The sequence below is a fragment of the Bombus fervidus genome, chromosome 17 (genome assembly GCF_041682495.2).
Source record: "Bombus fervidus isolate BK054 chromosome 17, iyBomFerv1, whole genome shotgun sequence".
Classification (NCBI taxonomy): Eukaryota; Metazoa; Arthropoda; class Insecta; order Hymenoptera; family Apidae; genus Bombus; species Bombus fervidus.
The window spans coordinates 7,854,912-7,876,108 of NC_091533.1; the positions used below are offsets into that span (position 1 = coordinate 7,854,912).

Here is a 21,197-nt window from a genome sequence, read left to right on the forward strand (position 1 = left end):
GAATTCATTAACTAATCAGACTTTGGATTGGTTACATCGTATGTTAGAATAGAATAAAATATAAAATAAATAATAAAAAAAATAATAAAAAATAAGTCTTAAAATAGAATTTTAAATCTTGCGACTGATTTTTTTAATACAGATTTAAATAAGCATTTTTTTTCTATTTGTTATAATAATAATTATAATATTCCAAATGAAATACTGAAGCATTGAAACAAGTCTGTAAAAAATGAAATTTCGTTAAGTTCAAAAATTTCATAAAGAAGACGCTTTTTTAGCATAATTTTATTACCAGTATTCTTCGCATCCTTTACAATAAACAAATTCCATCAAATGTAAGAAGATAAGGAACGTCATAAATACCGAAGAAATACGGAATTTTCCAATATTACTATCTCATTCATTCACGATGCTAATATATGTATATTTAACGCATAATTTATTATACTCTACGGAAAATGGTCTCATAATTTGGTCTTGTCATTCGCAACGCTTTTAACATGTATTGTAATTCCACGATTACATTCGACTCATGTGTTTTGACGATAGATTTAAATACAGATAAACGATCTTGAGCTTGAAACCAGAAACAGGAAACAACTGCAGAGAAGATGTACAATCGGTCACAAAATTCTACATATCTTACTCAATTTTCATTAAGGCATAAAATGAATTTGATCAATATATTAACATATTTCTAGAAGAATTTAAAATAATATAAACATTTAACTCACAAATTCTTGGGATTACATTTTAATTTTAATTTTATCAATACCAAAATTTAAGATTTTACTTAACTCGTATACGGTTTCTGTGAGCTAACGTATAGCTAATGTATTAGAAGCTTTATGTGATTTAGAAGTAACGATGTACGTAGACTTCTGATTGACTGTAAATCGTTCCACCTCTTTACACGCATAAGAATAAAACAATTGTAAAAATACAATGTTCTTTCTATTCTCTCTTATGGAACGATAATTAAATCTATCAATCGTCAACTCCTCGATGATCCATTTTTCCTTTCAAATCGTCACTCCTTCCTTCCCAAAATCCAGTCCACTTCGCTTTTCCCTTTCCTCTCAACCAATCCAAGCAGAATAATTTACCTCGTTATATTTAATTTATAATCATTTTTCTTACTCCATAGCTCACTCGCTTCATCAAGTCTCTTCTCTTTCCCAGCTCCACTCTGTCTCCTCCGATTTACTCCTAGGACCGCTTCTATAAACTTGCTCCTCCTCCGATGGCCAATTAGATCTCAAAGAATCCTCCTCAACGTCCGATGACTTTACACTATTTTTCTTAGAACTCCTACTCCTCTCAGTTGAAACTGACTCCGTTTCTTCAGACTTCGAACTCATTCTCGTGTTATCATCAATATCACTACTACTATGAGCCAGCATAACCGATTCTGACTCGTCATCAGCAAACACGCCAGTGTCTTCATACTGTTCTCCACTAAATTCCTTTCTAATTTCTTTAGTTTCCTTAGTTTCGTCATCTTTCGATTTCGTTTCTGTTTTAGATTGTTCTTTAGATTCTTTAATAACGTATGCAGCGCTATCTTCCTCAGATCTAGATTTCTGCATCTGCCAAGCTTTCTTAAAAGGATGCTCTCTCTCCTGCTGCACCAATTTTGGTCTTTCGGGAAGAAGATACTCGGGATCTTCTTCACTAGCCTGGCTTTTAATAATCGACTCTCTTTTATACAAACCAGAAGAAGACCTAAGTAAACCTTCACCTTCTTTCTTTCCAACAGTCAATTCAAACTCTACAAAGTCAAAATCTTCCTGAGGTAACCTAGAAAGGTCCTGAACAGATTTTCTTTTACTATCTTTTGTTAGAACGAAGTTATAAGTATCAATATCGTCGTCTTCTTCGATAGAAGTCACCTGACTACTACTGGTATAAGATTTTCTTGTGGAATCCCAAATCGCTTCTTCTTCGCTTTGGGTGTCTTCTCTTGGAGGAGGAGCCTGTTCACGATATTCTCTTCTTCGTCGAATATATTCGTCTTCAGGTTCACTTCGTTCTTGAGAAGAGCCTAATTGAGCAACACGCGAACCTACGCTAACCGTCCAGGAATCCATATTGTCATCTCCTGTTGGATCTTTTAGCAATGCTAGCTTTCCTTCCGCTGAGGATCTTCGTAAAGAGATCAAGTTTTCTTCTTCAGATACGGGATCTCGTGTCGCCAGTTTTTCCATGAATTGCTTTCGACGTATTCTCAACTCGCTCTCCCAATCCTCTTCGTCGCTGATCCTTGGTTCTACGTGTCTCTTTTCAATTCTTCTCTGTTGAGGAAAATGTTCTTCTTCGCTTTCTGAGGAGAAGGTTTTTGAGACTCTTGATTGTCTTTGTATAGGCTCGCGTTCTTCGGATTTTCTGGAAGGTCTTTTGGAATCTTTAGGAAGGTCCCAGGAACGATAATCGTCCGATTCCCTAATCACGGATCTTCCTCTGGACTGCGATCGCCTGTACCTCGGATTATTTTCGTCTTCTTCTTCATATTTGGTTCTTGGATAGTCTTCCTCGTCCTCGCTGTCCCGTGTGGATAATTTGTTAGTGTCGAGGCTTCTTGACAGAGAGCGTCTGCTTCGTTTAATTGATTCTTCTCGCTCTTGTTGCGCTCTAGAAAGATTTAGAGTAGAAGTTATGGTTTTGATCGTATATAACTGAATTTATATTGAAAAAAGTTCAATATAAAAATGTTTTCCAACAAATGAATAGTCACCTTAAAGCTTCGTTCTCCTGATAATCCCTTTGACTGCTTTTGCTTCTTCTTCCACGATCTCTATAGTCTTCAGTATTATTTGAGAATCTTCTGTTATCATTCTTTAGCCAATATGACGGATATTCGGCTTCAGATGGTTCACGACTAATAAATGATCGTCTTCTACCACTTGACTTTTTTAAGATAGGCATGTCTACTCGTTCTTCGTCTTCTATACTCTCATTGGAGTATTTTGCACCACCATGTACTATGTCTCTTTGCCAGTCCCAGCCTGTTGAAGCTACTTCGTCTTCTTCGAACATTTTCTTTTCATGGAGTTCTGATTCTAGAGCTTTTGAGCTTTTCGAGATTTCTGAGGTTGAAGACTCGACGATTGCTGATTTCTCTGATATCGCTACTTCTGCGTTCAGGGAGTCTGTACTTTCCATGAGCACGTTCTTGATCTCTTGCATAGGGATATCGAAGAATAAAGTTAGGATGATGGAGATGATTATGACTGTTGCTGCTTCCAGAAGATCTAGCTGGAAAGATATACTTTATTTTAGTAACCTAGTTATTTTAACCTATTAACTGATTCCTTTTTTAAATACAATAGTTTGAGAAATTCATGAAATTGAATGTTAATTGCAACAAATTAATTGTAATTGTTTGCAACAGAAAATTTAATGTTTTTTTTTCGTTAAAGACGCATTAAGAAAGGAGAGGTCTTCATTTTTTTTTTTCTAATTTTGAAAGGAAATATAGAAATTATTATATCTAAGAGATTAGGAATCTGAATGGCAAGTTAATTCATTTTCCATGATTAACAAAAGATGTGGATGCTATTTTTCGAGATTCATATTATACATACGCCTCTGTGAAGATGAAATTCGCTAGAGTGTCTGGTGGTCCCAACGTTGTAGAAAAATACTGCGAATTGTGTTAGATATACAGCGTACGATATTCTGCTGAAGAGTAATAGCCAGTAGTTCGAAAGGAATCTATTTAATATACCTATAAATAAAAATTAGCATTATTAATAAATAATCGAAATTGTGTGTTAACGCCTAATATTCAATAATTTAAGAAAGACCTCCGTGATTGGTGTAGCATGCAAAAATGAGCCAACATAAAGCCAAGGTCCAAAAGACTGGACTGATCACAACATAATTGGCTGCTTCTTCAGCATCGTACACATAGTCCCTTCTGGCTAAGTGCCATGGTGAAAATAACGACCAGGATCCCAAGGCCATCGCGATCAACCATCCCAAGATCACTAACACCTGAAATTAGTACGATATATCTCGTTTATTTGGTGGGTCACGGTATTTCGAATTGTAGAATAAATCTTATCTGCAGTCTACTATACCTTGTGGATCCTGACGTCCCTTCCTGTGTGCCGTAATAACACACCAAGTCCTACACCAAATACATACGGCGTTGCTCTATGTAATGGTAATGCGTAAACTAAATTGGCAGTCCTGTAAAGGTGCTTCAATCTGAAACCAAGGGCTTAAGCTTAAAATGATTGAATATAAAATTAAAAAGCTTATATTGAAAATTGGCAAGATATACTTACGACATTCCATGGAAAACAACAACGGAAAGATAATTGCTCATCGTTGCTACGTAACGGAGTGTAGCTGACAATAAGACGAAGAAAAATATTACAAGAATCCCAATGATAGGCCTGCATTCTAAGAAGAATACCAACATTGGGGCTAATAGTGACAATTGCATGTCTAAAGCCAACTGGTGGGTATGAGTTGCACACTATCGATCAAGAAAAATTTGTTAAATCGAATGAAGTTGACCGAAGTTAATCAAGTTGATGAAACGCAGAGACTAATTTTATAATAGAATTCAAATTAACGACGACATTGGTGCATTAGTAACATCGAAAGAACACAAGACCTAATTGTAGATGAAAACGAAGTTAATCTTTTAGAATAATTTAGAATGTTTGTGCTTATAATCGATAAATAGGATTATAATTGCGATTATGTTGCGAAGTTCTCGCACAGTTTCAGAACGACTTATATACCATCTCTTCGAAGGGGAAGAAATTTTGTATGTATAACAAATTCGTCCACGCGTTGCTTTTGCAAAGCTCTGCATTTGGTACTATGACGCTATTCCATTGTGGTCCCGATCCAATGTGCTCCATTATGAATGCGTACCAAAATACCACTGCGAGTAACGCTGGGGTGAGTCTGAAAAGTAGCATCGAAAGAATCAATATACTTTAATAAAAGTAATTAACGAAATGGAAATTCAAAAACTCGGTATTAAAATTCAAATTGAGATATTTAATTTTATTATCCTTTTCTTATACAATGAAATATTTATAACGATTTTGGTTGAATAAGAATATAACTTTGAAGTCGAATGTAACTTTTCAAAATTTTCTGAAATAGCGAAATTATATAGAAGAATATTTATACGCTCATACAAAAGAAAAATTTCACTGTTAATAAATTAATAAATGAATTTATTAGTGAGAACGTGAAATAAAATATCTGACATTGTTTTAATAATCAAATAAGTCAACCATAACTTACCTGATATATCTGGCAATAAAACGGCAAAACCATCGAATCTCGCCCCGTGTTATAAATTCGTGCGCCATGTTGAAAGCAGCTAGGACACCGCTAAGCAATAAAAACGCGTCTGTGTAAACCATCGACACCCTCATTATCGAGCTGATAGGAGAGTTCGCTACCTATTTTAACAGCAGACATTAAACGCCAATTTCAACGACACAGAAAACCAATGAAATGAAATGCTAATTCTATTTCTTCAGTTGAGTTCACAAAAACATGAATTTTCATAGAAATCCGCGTTATTATAATAAAGAATTATTTGTCCTAATACGTTTATAGCGAATATATATATATATCTTTATCCTTACCTCTGTGAGTTCGATTCGATTGGAAAATGGCAACATCGAAATCGATATGATTTGATGACCAATGTAAAGCATAATAGTGACGAGTGTCCTTATTCCATGAATGCATGTAATATCCACATAGCTGGTTCCTTTACTGAATAAAGATCTGAGGGTTCTCCGTAAGGAAAAGGACATTATTATTCTCTCCGAATAGTTTCCTGTAAAGGACAACGATCGTGTAATAAAAATTTCCGATATCGTACGTAGAATAAAATATATGGAACGAAACTACTTAAATAAAGTTAGAAGATTTTTTAAGTACATTAACTTGCAGAAAATATAGAATGTTACGAGGATCTACCTTTTCCTTCCGACACCACTAAATAATCTCTCGTGGTTGCTACAGCGACGAGACAGACGATCATTGCGTAGAAATATCTGTAAAGAAGATTGGAAAGAAGAAGAAAGAAATTAAATATTTTAATTAAACATTTTATTATTATTATAATTTTTAATCAGATAATACGAGAATTGGAGAATTTTGTAATATCTGAATTTTGTTAAGGAACCCACAATTGTCAATAAAAAGAAAATTATTTTCATTTTTGCCTACTTTGAGAACGTAATGTAAAAACGGATTTCTGTAGTTTTGATAATTTTGTAAGAACTTCTATAGGAAACATAATTATGAACATAATCTGATAGTTGTAACGTTTTAATAAAATTGTTGCAGTGGTCTCTCAAGAATAGAGCTCGATCGTGAATTCCTTAAATTAATTTAATTCGATAATTATAAATATACTGCGGATTTTTATGCAAATTTACATTTTTGTGAACTCAATTGGAGAAATGGAAGTTAAGCAGAGATTTTGTTTCACCCACAATAAGTATAACAAGTATACTTTGGAGATTTTTTAATATTATATGCATTCTATACATTTTTATACCTTTTAAATTTCACATAAATGCATAAAATCCGCCATTTAATTATAAATATAAATACATACAGAACACCGATCGTCTCTTTCGAATAGCTTCGTGATTTTTGTTTGACGTAGCACATGTTAGAATTGACATCTACCATGAATGTAATTCCTATGGTAGAGTTATAGTCGTTCAATGCTTCCTCGACAACGATTCGTGCGTCTTCAGCGGAACACGCCGCTGGAAGACACACTGCCCAGTTCACTGTCGTGAATTTTGGAATGAAGTGACCAGGCTGAAAAAGTGAACGTTCATCGTAATAGAAATTCTCGAAAGTTTGATTATCCATTAATCTTCACGGTATGAAAAAATAATACGAAAAAGTATTCACTGGTTTTGAAAACAATGTGCTTTTGGTTGCAGCGAGAAGATCAATATCGTTGATAAAATGCAAACAAAAAAAATACAATCATTCACTTACGTCGTACATACTTCCTCTTATGAAAGAACGTGCCTGCATCATATTAACCGGAAGCTTCATGTCCGGATGAGACGGATACAAATCTATATTGGCCAAACAATATTTGCCCTGCACCCTTATCGTTTTTTCATTCAATTTCACGTGCGCCATCACACCCAAACACTCGTCAAAATCTCCAAGTTGGTTCACGTTCCCTCGCAATAGACCCGATGGAATTTTTGCGCTCGAATCTAACACTGATCCCATAGAGACAATGAAACACGATTGGATAAAATATTGACAATATGATTCGGAAAATTTCCAGACGAAAAATCACAGGAAGAATAGAATCAAAAACCATGTTCAACTTTAGATTAATTACTTCATTTTCGAAAATATAATACGTTGACTATTGGGCCGAAGTCACGTGGCTTTTTATTTTAACTGAAATATTTCTTCTCAAACTCGTCGACCATTCCGATGCCATTTGAAAATTATTCGTGCGTGACGCCAACGTAACGTCATCGATACTCAACGTGGTAGAATAGATAAAATTTGTTAGAACGAACATATAGAAAAAAGAAGCGACTTACTTTGCAACGCCCATAACTTATAACCCCGTAATTGTCGTAGGAAGATCTTGCCATGCTGCTGACATTCGAAGTTCTCAACGGCCGTGAAATTTGGCACGAATGTCGGTACGCGTAGTATCGCTTCGTTCAATCGAGCCAAAGTGAAAGAAGCTTCCACGTGCGTTTTCGTTTTTACTTTCGACTCATCTTCTGCAACACAATATCATACTTATTTTACTCCAAAAATTCGACAAAGATTTCTTTTTGCGATAATTTTCTCCGTGGGCAACTGGATAAAACACGATTTATATTATACTGAATGAAACGATCTATATCGACGTAATCCCAATAACTACATTTGATCTTGTATTTACAAGTACTGTGTCTTCCGCAAATTCCAAAGAACAAATCAACAAATCACGACATTCAATCTTTCACGATACTCACTATCGGATCGCTTAACTTCTGTAACTTTAGCCGGAGCTTGAGCACTGGTTGTTTTCACTTTTGCCGGTTCCCGTGTTTTCGATACTTCCGGTTTTACCTTCGTCCTTTCTTCCGTCTTCACCGGAATCTTTGTTCTTTCTTCCGTCTTCGCCGGAATCTTTGTCCTTTCTTCCGTCTTCACCGGAACCTTCGTTTTCTCCTCCGTCTTCACCGGAACTTTCGCTTTTTCCTCTGTCTTTACCGGAACCTTCGCCGGTTCCTCTGTCTTCACCGAAATCTGCGCTTTTTTTTCCGGCTTCACGACAATTTTCGATTCAGGAGATTCGATTTCAGCTTTCGTTATTTTCACGGGTTCCACTTTCTTCGTGGCTTCAACTAGCTTCGATGGTTCTTCCATCGACTTCTTTTCATATAATTTTTGAATCTTCTTCACGCTTTCCTCTGGTTTCTTCTCTACTTTTGGTATTTCCTTTGGTTTTTCTGTAACAATTGCTATTTCTGCTGACCTAACCTTATCTTTGTCCGCGTGTCTAACCTTTTCTAGTTTTCGTGGTGGAGGTAAAACAATTTTTTCTTCTTCTTCTTCGTCTTCGTCCTCGTCCTCGTCCTCGTCCTCGTCCTCGTCCTCGTCTTCGTCTTCGTCTTCATCCTCGTCTTCGTCTTCGTCTTCATCTTCGTCTTCGTCTTCGTCTTCGTCTTCGTCTTCATCTTCGTCTTCGTCTTCGTCTTCTTCAATCTTCTCTTGCTTCTTAGATTTCACTGTCTCTTTCAACTCTTTCTCTAAACTTATTTTTCTCTTCAAATCCACTTTTTCACTTGTCTTCTCATCTTCCTCTGTATCTTCAACAAGTTTCTTTACAACCAGTTTTCCATGAACATCTCTCCTATATTTCTTTCCATGTTTTTCTTCTTCATCCTCATCTTCGTCCTTCTCATCCTTTTCTTGTTTCTTAGATTTCAAACCCTTCTCCAAACTTACTTTCTTCTTCGAATCCACTTTCTCGCTCTTCTCTTCATTTTCCTCGGTATCCTCTACAAGTTTCTTCATAATTACTTTTCTATCCTCTTCTTCATCACTATCACCGTCATCATCATTTTCACTTATTTCCTCCTCTTCCTCTTCCTCATCCTGATCCTCATCGTAACTCACAATTACTTCGTCAGTATCTTCTTCTATCTCCACGATCACTTCGTCATCCTCATCCTCATCCTCTTCAAGACTCTTCTCTATCCAATCAGAAACACGTCCACCTCCTTCGTGTTTCGTATACTTTTCTTCTTCTGTTACTCTATCGTCATCCGTCGACGTCAGCTCGACAGGTGGTTTCCTAGGAGCACTGGCAAGCCGCGAAGTGTCGTGCCACTTTTTGTTCGACGTGGCCGTGATCGTCTTCTCCTGGCATCTGCCAAAGATGGAAGTGCAGGTGGCGCGATGTGGTTGCTCCGTCGACGATGGATGATCTCGAATACGGAAGCCATAGCAACAACTATAGAGAAGCAACACCAAAGCCAGTAATCCAACGCACTTGCCCAAAAGGGCGGCAGCCATGTCACCGCAACCTTCGCATGGAAGAACCCACGATTCACCACTGGAAGCTTCAAAATTTGCTTCTTTTCTTCACTTATAATTACAGATACAAACACCTATCTTTCGTAAAAGTTCTCTTTAATCTTCGCAAGTTTTTCAACCTTTTAATTCGAAGGGTTTTTGAACTCTTAATTAGATGAATAAATCGCGCACCAATTTTGATACAATTCTTCTAATCGTCGCAGGTTGCCCAACTTTCTCGTTTCGAGGAGAAGTATTAGTAGGCAAGTAAATAAATTACTAGAGTTCCGCAACGATTCAACTTTTTTCGATAGACGCAGCAACGATCGTTTCTAATCGTCATCTAATCGATTTGCCAGTCTTTCGTATAAAAGTACTCGCAAAAGAGCTTTCCTGTATCTCGTCTTAGACGATCAATTTTTCTGTTGATCGAAAGAATTTCCCCGAATTATCACTAATTCTCCAATTGCTCATGTCGAAGGACTTTCAAAGAGATCTTTTTGTTTTTCTCCGCGAATGATTCTAATAGTCACCGACCTTTCCGTGTCTCGTCATAAGTTTCTTCGCTTATAGAAACGATTCTCGATAATTAACACCAATTTTTCCTCGTTTGGTCTCGAAAGACACGTTTTCCAGTTTATCTATGTGTAAACTTCCCTCTCCTCGCCACGAAGAACAGGTAACCCGGAGAGAGCTTCGAAAGACTATCGAATCATCCGGCTCGAAACGACGCGGCGGACCACGTCCCGGGCTAGCGATCTGCCTTCGTGAAAATTAGAACGCATGGCATCGTCCCAACCAGCTAGGAGTTTTATTTAGCATCAACATTTCGGAGTCTGCTGAGCCACGCGCGGCGGCCAGCGAAACTCTTCTGCACGTGCGCGAATAATGGTCGCCTCCGCGCCTTCCCTCGCATTTTCCACTCTTCAGAATAATCTACAGTCAACTGTTTCAGGTCGTAACTTAGTTATCAGTGCAGTTAGACAAAATTCTCAAAGGAAGAATATGAATAGCTGAAAGAATACTTTTGTACAACTTTTCTTATAAGTGCAATGGTGCACATGCATACCACAATTGTACTATTTTTTTTTCAATAAATTGTATTATTAATAATAATATAAATAGCAAAAGTTCCAGGGTAAATTTTGCACAAAAATGTTGCTAAAATATCGTAACTATTTATTTTCGTTGTAAAGTTGATTAGTGTGGTTCGTGTGCGTTCGATTGCGCAATGGTCCTCTCAGCTTGAAAAGTTAGGTTTCACCGAGGTTTCCCACCGTACAGTTCGAAAATAATGTTTCGTGGCGAGTCGAAGCGACGCCCACGATCAGACGAAGGTTACTCGAGATCGCCTTCGAGCATCTGGTTACGAATTTTGCGATAAAGTAGCGCGACGATGCGCCGTCTGGTATGCAGCCTTTGGGAGCCATCCAGATGTTGAGAATCGAGGATCATGAATTGATCGAAATTTAGATCTGACGCCTGATGTATTAGCTTTTTTTGGTGGAAGAAAGGATAAGAGGTTTTGGAAAAATTTTTTAAAGAAATTAAATCGCTCTTTCTTTTTCATTTTTTAACGATGGCTCGATGATGGTTGAATTTATTGAAGGATATTGACGTACTCGTATATGTAGAGTATATTTTTTAAATTAAGAAATTTATCGTTCGTATGTTTTTGTTTCGAAAATGGGACTGGTATGATAAAATAAATGAAAAGATTTTGCTCGAGTATTTGAAAGCATCGTCGACTTATTGTTAGAGAATTACGTGTTCAAAATATTTCGTTGTTTAAGCTAAGATGGAAAAAAATAAATAAACGAAATACGTTTCTCCTTTCGTAGAAAATGTTTTCTACGTAATTTTGCTCGAAATTATCTTCGATTTATTTCGAACAATACACAAAATTTTGGAAAGAACTTAGGGAACCTATATGTAAATTATGATTCATGCTTGATGTCTCCCAAAAATTTTCTAAATATTGCTAATTGCTAAATTTGTCACTCAATAATAATATAGACATACATCCTCTAAATACGTAAGATTTAATTTGTTCAAAAAATTAGATGAGAGAGAAAGAGAGATGTCGTTATCTTAAAAATTGAATAGTTCTTAATAGTTTTTAAACTCTGATATTAATTCCAACGATATTTACTCCATATTAGACAACTTACATTTAGCGTACAATATCTTCACGATATACTTGTAATTCAAGCCAACTGTTACGTATTATGTTATATAATGCACTGTTGAGTACGATTTTCCAAATGAAATCGGGAAATATAATTTAACGCTACCTGTTAGAACAATAAACTATAGAAATAAGTATTGTATATAAAATTATTATAATATTGTAACGAAACTAATATAAAAATTATTATATTGTTGCATATCGTAACTTCTATAAAATTACTTTACGCTTGTTCTCCTCTATAATGGTAAAAAATTACTAAAATAAAACACAATATTATAATGTTTACTATTAAATTAAAATTACACGAATGACATATTTGGAATTTTCTAAGTTTCTTACATTTTTTGTAGCTTTTCTACTGTAATTAAAATTTAATTTTTATAAATAACAAGAGCGAAACTTCATACTGGAATTATACGTAACTGTTGAAAGGATTGAAATACAGGGTACAAGAGAAGAAGAAATTTTTTCAAACAAAAAAGAAGTAGCATAACAAATACATGCATGAAATAAAATACATAGAAAATTCTACTATTTTGAAACTTTTCAGCAACAAAATTCTGAGAATTTGAACTCAAACGAATGGCCACATTACGGAAAATAGATAAAACACTATTAAAATATGATTTTTACTTATATATGATATAGTAGAAAACTAGACTGTAACGTATCTTTCATCGATATCTTACCGACATTTCCCACATTTTTACGAATATAGACGAGGTATATAGTCAATGAAATTGACTTGCAAATTTCGAAATCATATTCATTATTTGCAGCAAAACTTGTGAATTATATGCCGTCAGTAGATTTATTTTATAACTCATTTACATTGAGATTGCAGAGAAGATAACAAACCTATGTAAATCTTATAGAACCTTGTTCGAAATAGTATAAAATGTAAAAAAAGAGTATACTGTATTAACGGTTATTGATAAACACTTACCATATATAATCAACAAGTTAAATAAAAAGCAAAACTCATTAATAACTTTATATGAAGCTAAAAAAAAAAAAAAAAAAAATTATATAATGCTTGCGTAATACGAGTTCTTTATTATTTACATGACACGAATCATATATGAAATTGAGCGCAAAAATTAAACATATCTACGATAGGATAGCTTTGCTAAGCTTATGTACATAGTCCGTAATTTTTATGATGTAATCAATCATGAAATGATATATATTCTATCTGTTTACGTGTAGAGCAAAATTTGTCATACTTTTAAGGGCGACTTATGAAATATACCAAAGACAACCAATTTTAACTTATAAGAAGCCAGAAATACACTTATTCAGTTTCAAATTACTTTACATTCGTTCCATAAATCGGAACATTCTTTTTATAAATATCATTCAGCAACAACTTGTTCATAAAACATACACGCATGAGCATTACATCTATGCATAATGTAGGAACCTAATTTAATCTTAATTTACAATATTAAACGAAACCTATCATTTCGTCTAATAAATAATAATAACACGAGGAAACAAGTTGCGAATGAAAAAAAGCATCGGCTGCATATTGTGGCAACGAGTTTTCATTCGCCTTGCTTCTAATTTTTTCTTTTTTTTTTTCTTTTTTTCATTTCTTGGTAACCTAGTCGCATACATCATAAGGAGATAGAAGGTAGAGAAAGGCACGCAGGAAGAAGTCGAACCAGGTCCCCCATGCTCAACCATCTGTTTTCATTCTAAAAGCAGTGGAAGGAGAGATCACAATCTCGTAGTAAAAGTAAGATCTATTTTCATTTGTTACAGATTGTCGACAGACACGCGTTCAAAACGAAGTAGACTACGTTATCTCTGCATATAACGCATTCTGAAATTTTCGCATGACTTCACGCTTTCGCGGATTAGTCTTTCTCTTTTAGTTGCATTTCTTGCCACTTCGTATCATATTTTTACGTGTTCCAACTTATATGATATCATTATGTGAGTCACAGATTAAAGTAAAACGTTGAGTTATTTAATTTTATTTCATATTTTACATTCGAACGATAAAATAAACGCCGCAGTTAATAATTTCCCCTGTATAAAATATGAAATATAAAATACAAAATAAATAACTTGATTAACTTGTTATATTTTTTACGTTTATCTATGACTCGATTAGTACTCGTTGAGTTGAAGATGCAAGAATGCACAAAATGCGCATAATATGCAAAATTACTAAATTTCGTATAATAATAATAATAATAACAACAAGAATAATAATAATACTAATAACAAAATAATACAATACTAAATTAAATAAATACTATATATATATAATATATATAAATAAATACTAAAAAACATTGACTGATACTAAATCACTTAACGCTAAACTTTTAACAACTAAAAACACTCCTAAATACCAATTCCAAGATAAAGATGTTAAAATTACAAGAAAATCAAATTCTAAGAGAACAACGATATTAACAAATCATAACCATGTAACGTAACCATAAGAATTTCTCATATAATAACATCAAATTTTTAACCGTTATGTCAGAAATATAATACAGCGTTTTTAAAAAAATCGTAATTGATAGCCTCTGTTTATTAACGATGACGATGAATACAAAGTCTCGCGCAAACAGAAGCTATACAAACTTAAGAAGATATCGATCATTCTTAAACGAAAATTCGTGGGTAAAAACGAGCATACATCTTGGGGCTAATTATGCGGGTGGCAGAGAGAGGGAACGAAAAGCTGTTGAAGATAAACGAGCGGCTCTCGGCCGGAACACGAGTTTGGATACGAACTCGAGCCGGAGCAGGAGCACAAGGTCTCTATAAATGCGTGCGTGCGTACGTTCATGATTTCCAGTCGGTGGGAGGTTAGCTTTCGGTGAGAACGATACGCGTCCCCTTCCCTCTTCTCTTTCCTTTCTTTCGCTCTTCTTCCTTTTCCTATTCTTCTTGTTGTCCCCAAACTTGTGCAGTATGCCTTAACCTCATTAAATCCGATATATCTTACAATCGCCTACAGTTGCGTAATTTCGATAGTGAATTATTGTGAATTTATGTGATTGATTACATTCTTCCCGCCTAAAAACTAACGTTATTTTGTATGCGTGAAATAGAGAAAAATGGGGAATTAATTCAAAGTAATAACCAATCGTAGTTTTGTAGGAAATTTTAAAATTACGTACGTTGTTTTAGTGATCATAACATCTCGATTCGACGTTCAAAATCGACGTGTAAGTCGATAAAATGCACACGCAGTAAAATTACAGGAATCGATTAGTGGAACGATATTAATATTCGAAATGGTGTTAAACGGAACGAATTAACGCTCGCTTAGCATTCGAACGTTGAATTCGACAGCCTGATAATCACGTGCTCGCACGAAACGTCAGTTGCGCGTGCGAAGAGTGAACAGTTGAACGAGCGTTCATCACTGACATTTCACTGGGAGAAACAAGAGAGTGCAAATACTGCGTTCGTGAGTCAGTCGACAAGTGTACTTCTATAAACAACTCCAAGGATTCGATCGGAGTATCGAACTGCGTAATTCGAGAACTGCCGCGACAAACGTCGAGTAATCCTTTGTTTTATACTATTGACCTCGCGACGATAACGTTGAACCGATATCCGCCGCTCCAGACGTAATGCAATATGTATACGACTGTTGAATCAAAAAAGGGAAGAATCTTTTAACGTGGTTCATAAAAGTAGCGGAACACTTGCCATACACAATTGCTATGTATTATATCGTACGCGTTATATGAAACATTTTTCTCATAGCTACCTCGTTACAATACTAATGAGATTGTAAAATATGAAAGTATAACGCGCATAATACATTCGTAAAAGATTTCTATACCTATTTAAATGTTTAGTTTCGAATATACATATGGTGTACGAAAATTTATTTAAAAAGCAGAAAAACCACGAAGATTATGAAATGACATGTAGCGAATATATTGCTCAATTTTATAAATAAACAAGAGACAGAAGAGCGTCATAGTTATTGATTTGGAAAAATAATTTTATATTTATAGCGAATTCAAAATGTGGAAGATTTTGGAACAATTTTTATTACCAGGATTACTGTTAGGTATTTTATATTGTTTTCTTACGTCGACATTCAATTTTTGGAAGAACCGTGGCGTCCCTTTCCGAAAACCTACAGTGTTATTTGGAAATTTCGCGTCGTTGCTATTGTTCCAAAAATCGTTACCAGAATGTATAAAAGATATGTACGAGTGGTTCAAAGACGAGAGGTATTTCGGGGCGTTTCGTGTTATGTCGCCTGTGCTGATCCTACGGGACCCAGACCTCGTGAAAGACATTTGCGTGAAAAGCTTCGCTTGCTTCATGAACCGTGGAATACCGGTAAACTCACAGGTAAAAGGAAAATATTTTGTTATGTAAATTGGTCGTGCCCATAACGGGTTCTAACCATGATAAGTATTTTAAATATGAGAACAAATTTCGTTCTGCTAAGGGTAATAAAAAAAACTTGAATGAATTTAAAATTGAAAATTTAGTTGTATTTAACGATAATAATACAAAATAGATTAGGATTTTATTATTGATATAGATTATTTGTAAAAAATGCAAAATTGAATAACGAAATATACACAGAATATTAGAATAGATCTGAAATAACCATAAAATACATAATAGAAAAACATAAATTACAATTAATTTAAATGAACAACCTTTTCCTAGGACTCGTTATCCGCCCACTTGTTCAACCTAGAAGGGAAAAGATGGAAGAGCCTGAGATCCAAACTGACCCCAGCCTTTTCATCCGGCAAATTGAAAAGAATGTTCTACCTGCTGGCCGAGTGCGGCGAGGAGTTTCAAAAATTAATCGACGCGTCCTCTGAGACCCATCGTCCATTTGAGATTCGCGAGCTAGCGGCGAAATTTACGATAGACGTCATTGGCAGCTGTGCTTTTGGCATACAAATAAATGCTCTCACCGATGAGGAATCTGAGTTTCACAGGGCTGCTAAGAAACTCTCGAAACCAGGTTACACAGCTACCCTCTGGAGAATGCTCAGGACAGCCATGCCAAAATTGTACAAACTTTTGGGTGTTCAAGTGATAGATACCGAGGTAAGCAAATTTTTCAAGAATGTAGTGTCGCAGATGATTAACGAACGAGAGGAACATGGTATTAAGAGACACGACTTTATGGACCTGTTAATTGAATTGAAAAATAAAGGAACATTGGATGAGTGCGGAAATGGACAAGTTTGCAATGACGAAGATGAGGAAATTACCGAAGAGATAGGTATGTTGATAAATATGGAAAATAGAGTGCTGTTTAAATTGTGGATGTTTATGGATTTATGGGAAATAAATGAATAGTATAGAAAATTAGATAAAGACAATGTTTAGAAGTACAACATAAATATAGAAAATGAAATAACGTAGAAAGCTGATAAAATTCACGGAATACGCATTTCCTTAATTACGATTCATAAAAATGTACATTCGCATAAACATTCACAGACCAATGATAATAGGTAGAATTCGAAGACGAAAAACACAAAAACTCTTGCGAAATCGTAGCAAGTAGCAACAGGATAAACTGTCGTACGGGTGTATCGGCTTGCTCCTATCGTTTATATAGATTACTTTATACGAAGATAAATCGTACGCTTTACGAGAGAAATGTTGTCGTTCGCCTTAACATGTGGTCTGGTATGTGCTTGATACTGCTGCACCGTTTCACTGCGACACACATTTTTTTGACAGACCAATGCCAAGTAACTTGCACGTTTTTTGTACAACTATTCTTGTTATTAGAAAGTTGTTATATCAGTTAATATTTTTTGTGTAAATGAACTTGACACTATATAAAGAAATATCGATAAATGTAATATATTTGCTGCTGTTAGCGTTTGCTCTATATTGGCTTCTATCGGTTCTGAATAACTTAATTGTATCAATGAAAGAAGAGAGTTACATAATTGATAAGTCTCCTTCAGTCAATAAGTGAACTATTTACTGTACACTTCCAGTACTTGTAATGACTAACCACAAACGATACCATTTTGTAACAAATTAATCAGGATAAGATTGACAATAAATGCTTTATTCATATAGCCGCTGCAAGATTCACGTAATGTCAGTGAAATGTAGCAGCTCCTTTAATGATACGTTTCATTAACTACGTATAAGAGGAGCTTTATCAATTCGTAATTAAAATTCACAGTAAACGTTCGATCAATAGCTTATTTATTAATTTTCTAACAAAATTAGTATTGTCTAAAATAATTAGAAAATTTTATATTTGGAAAGCGATCCAAAATTACTTTGTTAATTTCTTATTTGTTTTTTATTTACTTTAAAAGTGTCTAAAATTATATTTTCCCTATACATACTTTGCCATAAATATTCCAAAATACGTCGTTTCATAATAATCTAATTCATAATTATGCCGATTCACGAGTCACGCAATTAGCGATCAAAAATTACAGAATAGCTTTCTTCTTACGATTAGGAGTGTCCATATTGAAAGTTTATCAAACTGGTGACCGATAAAGAAATTTTTTGTCCACATGCTTTATCATGTATAGTATCGTTATTTATAGAATTGGACGAGAACAGCATTGCAGCGCAAGCGTTTGTGTTTTTCACTGCCGGTTATGAAACGTCCTCGAACACCATAGCTTTCTGTCTTCACGAGTTGGCGTTAAATACAGAAATTCAGGAAAAAACGAGACGCGACATACAAGACGCCATTGACAGCAGAAATGGCAAACTATCTTACGATGCTATCCAAGACATGAAGTATCTTGATATGGTTATTGCAGGTATAAATGCATTTTCTTTGACCTGATTGCACGTAAATTGAAATACCTTGAAATGTATCATAAGATATTCTTGTAACGATTACTCCTATTATTTGTTGCGTTGATATAGCATGTTGCTTGTCATCGTTAGTTTCACGATTTCTTTAAGTTACTTATCTCTTTGGAAAGTTCGAGAATATCTATCTCGAGATACTACCAGAATTTCAATAATTTCTCGACCTTTTAACAAAATTAATTAATTATTTTATCAAAGTTACTTTATAAAATATTACTAGTACAAACCATAACCATTATAAGTATGCTATAAGTTTTATTACAATTATCCTTGTTATAATTACCAATGACTTAGCGTACGAAATTTGTTACGATCAGAAGATTTAGGTGATAAAATAGGCAATAGATCTTTATAACAGATTTCAAATTTTTATTTAGATTTGATATTCCATATAAGTGTTTACGTATGCATATCTCCATCCTCGTGATCGTAATCTTTTTGTGCTTTACTATGACCTTCAATTGCACTGTGTCATTGATTAAGTTCTTATTCCACCCACAGTGAGATAAAAATAGAACGATTTAAAAAGAGACGAAGTTGGCCTTGTTTACTTAACACCTCCACGCGAAAAGCAATTGTTTTCGTCATACACGTTATTTCAATAGTAAGAGTTTCGTGCTTATATTGAGCAGGATATTGATTTAACTGAACAAATGAAAAAAATTTTTTAAGTTAGAATTATTTAATTAATAATTAATTAGAAGCTAAAGGAACCAATTAAAATAAGAAATATTAAAAAAAAAATTATTTTTCCTTCAAGGATTTTTGTTAATTACGGAATATCAAAGTTATAGATATAATACTGCAATTTATTATAATAGAATTTCATGATTAAATGATTATTTATGTCCAAAATTCATCTAAACTTTTAATGTAATATTACTGAAAAACATAGTGTAATCTACTAAATTCTTCTCAGAAACGCTACGCAAATATCCTCCAGCTTCAATGCTATCCCGAAGATGCGAACACCAATACCAAATACCAGGAAGTAAGGTTGAATTACCAGTAGGCATGCGGGTGATCATACCGATTTATGGATTTCACCATGATCCAGATTATTATCCGGATCCAGCAACATTTGATCCCGAAAGATTTACAGAAGAAAATAAACGAACCAGACATCCTTATACGTATCTTCCATTTGGCGAGGGACCTCGAAATTGCATAGGTATATTAAATATTATATTTCAATTTACTTTACTGTTTAAAAATAAGCTGAAACGTTCAAAAATGTATAAATAATATTTTTAAAAAATTACTTTGTGAGATAGTGAACATTATAGACTACAAATATTTTAAGATGAAAAATTGTCCACTGTGTAAATTTAAATATGGAAAGCAATAAATAAACTATCAGAAAATTCCATTTAAGAATATATCTTTACTTCTCAACAAGAAATTTAAAATTTAAATGCATATTTTGCTGTTCGTCAACAACTGTTCAAGTCATTATTATCAATTATATAAATTATACATCAATTTTGCATTTATCACTCAATATGGTAGCATACTACAGTGGGGTACCAACATGATTTATTGCGATCTAGTATAGATCACAACTTGTAACAAATCATTAGTGGTGAATAACCTACAGTACACTATATCAAATGACGTCATAAAGATTACATTGTTATATTAACGGCACTGCATTTGTTTCAGGTATGCGGTTCGCATTGCTACAAATCAAAGTGGGGATAATTTCGTTTCTCAGAAAGCACAGAGTGGAAACATGCGAGAGAACGATAACACCGATAAAATTTAGTAGACGAAGTCTCGTGACAAGTAGCGAGAAAGGATTCTGGCTTAAAATTATACAATATTCTTAAACTTGCAAAATTTAAAAAAAGAACACCTCTAATGTCTGTTGTGTACTTAAAATACCTCAAAGAAATTATCAATGTTATTAACTACCTTAGTATTAATGCGGCCAGTAGAACAATTTTAATCTCACTTTTTACATTTTATCTTTTTTTATTCTTATATTTCATGAATATTTATTAAGAATTATTAGTGTTACATTCTACAATAGTTAATTTTCAGTGATATTTTAGGTTACCATCAGTAATATATTTATAATTATTAGTAATTATGAACAGGATAATTTACTTTGTACATTCTTAATGGGTCGTATTTATAGTTAGTGTTATTGCACTGTTTTTGAAAATGATATTGTTACACAAATAAAACATTTATATTTTTGTAAACATTTTATGCATTAAACATTATAATGTATTAATATAATAAATATCATACGTGTATTAATACGCGACAAATATCTGAATCTGTGTATGTGTTATTGTTATAGATAATAAGTAACCGATGAGCGAAAGAGATCAAATATTTAGTTTAACGGATCAATTACAAATGAAGACCGATCTTCACAACCTATATGCGTAAAATCGGGATTCATGATCCGATGTATCAACACTACTTGACACAATTTGACAAATTTTCAATTTTTATTTTCTCGAAAATAAAACACCATATGAAAAAGTGTTATTCCATATTTTCGGCTTATTTTTTCCCACAAAATTATCCTCTTCTCTATTATACCACAACTAGACATCTTGTATTAAAAAAGAATAAAATTAACGAACACAATCTCTCGCATAAGAAGGTT

At 34.1% G+C, this 21,197-nt stretch overlaps 2 protein-coding genes and 1 long non-coding RNA gene across 4 annotated transcripts; 2 read left to right on the top strand and 1 right to left on the bottom strand.

Moving 5' to 3' along the window:
* Nucleotides 1-406: 406 nt before the first annotated feature.
* LOC139996194 (uncharacterized) lies at nucleotides 407-10,316 on the bottom strand. Its single transcript, XM_072020374.1, has 14 exons — nucleotides 8,010-10,316; nucleotides 7,584-7,772; nucleotides 7,012-7,247; nucleotides 6,614-6,825; nucleotides 5,968-6,044; nucleotides 5,628-5,824; nucleotides 5,278-5,438; nucleotides 4,761-4,929; nucleotides 4,296-4,489; nucleotides 4,086-4,215; nucleotides 3,810-3,999; nucleotides 3,588-3,730; nucleotides 2,738-3,258; nucleotides 407-2,634 (listed from the first exon to the last, which is right to left on the bottom strand). Exons 1-14 carry the CDS (start codon nucleotides 9,556-9,558, stop codon nucleotides 1,164-1,166), a joined length of 5,439 nt encoding a protein of 1,812 aa, XP_071876475.1. The 5' UTR covers nucleotides 9,559-10,316; the 3' UTR covers nucleotides 407-1,163.
* A 3,754-nt stretch (nucleotides 10,317-14,070) lies between these two features.
* LOC139996197 (uncharacterized) lies at nucleotides 14,071-15,598 on the top strand. Its single transcript, XR_011802167.1, has 2 exons — nucleotides 14,071-14,817; nucleotides 14,906-15,598. It is a non-coding gene; the product is annotated as an uncharacterized lncRNA (long non-coding RNA).
* A 140-nt stretch (nucleotides 15,599-15,738) lies between these two features.
* LOC139996196 (cytochrome P450 6B5) lies at nucleotides 15,739-20,858 on the top strand. Of its 2 annotated transcripts, XM_072020382.1 has the most exons (5): nucleotides 15,739-16,093; nucleotides 16,421-16,991; nucleotides 18,298-18,519; nucleotides 19,494-19,745; nucleotides 20,237-20,858. In XM_072020382.1, exons 1-5 carry the CDS (start codon nucleotides 15,758-15,760, stop codon nucleotides 20,401-20,403), a joined length of 1,548 nt encoding a protein of 515 aa, XP_071876483.1. In that variant the 5' UTR covers nucleotides 15,739-15,757; the 3' UTR covers nucleotides 20,404-20,858. The 2 variants fall into 2 exon arrangements, with proteins under 2 accessions (XP_071876483.1, XP_071876484.1); XM_072020383.1 differs by lacking the exon at nucleotides 18,298-18,519.
* Nucleotides 20,859-21,197: the final 339 nt, after the last annotated feature.

What these genes read in the sequence shown, in the direction of transcription:
- LOC139996194 (XM_072020374.1), bottom strand. Translation starts at nt 9,558, where the DNA reads ATGGCTGCCGCCCTTTTGGGCAAGTGCGTTGGATTACTGGCTTTGGTG. An exon ending in AAAGAGACGATCGGTGTTCT is followed by an intron (nt 6,045 to 6,613) that starts GTATGTATTTAT and finishes TCTTCTTTACAG; the next exon opens with ATATTTCTACGCAATGATCG. An exon ending in ATGCTACACCAATCACGGAG is followed by an intron (nt 3,731 to 3,809) that starts GTCTTTCTTAAA and finishes TTTTATTTATAG; the next exon opens with GTATATTAAATAGATTCCTT.
- LOC139996196 (XM_072020382.1), top strand. Translation starts at nt 15,758, where the DNA reads ATGTGGAAGATTTTGGAACAATTTTTATTACCAGGATTACTGTTAGGT. An exon ending in TCTTGATATGGTTATTGCAG is followed by an intron (nt 18,520 to 19,493) that starts GTATAAATGCAT and finishes AATTCTTCTCAG; the next exon opens with AAACGCTACGCAAATATCCT. An exon ending in GGGACCTCGAAATTGCATAG is followed by an intron (nt 19,746 to 20,236) that starts GTATATTAAATA and finishes CATTTGTTTCAG; the next exon opens with GTATGCGGTTCGCATTGCTA.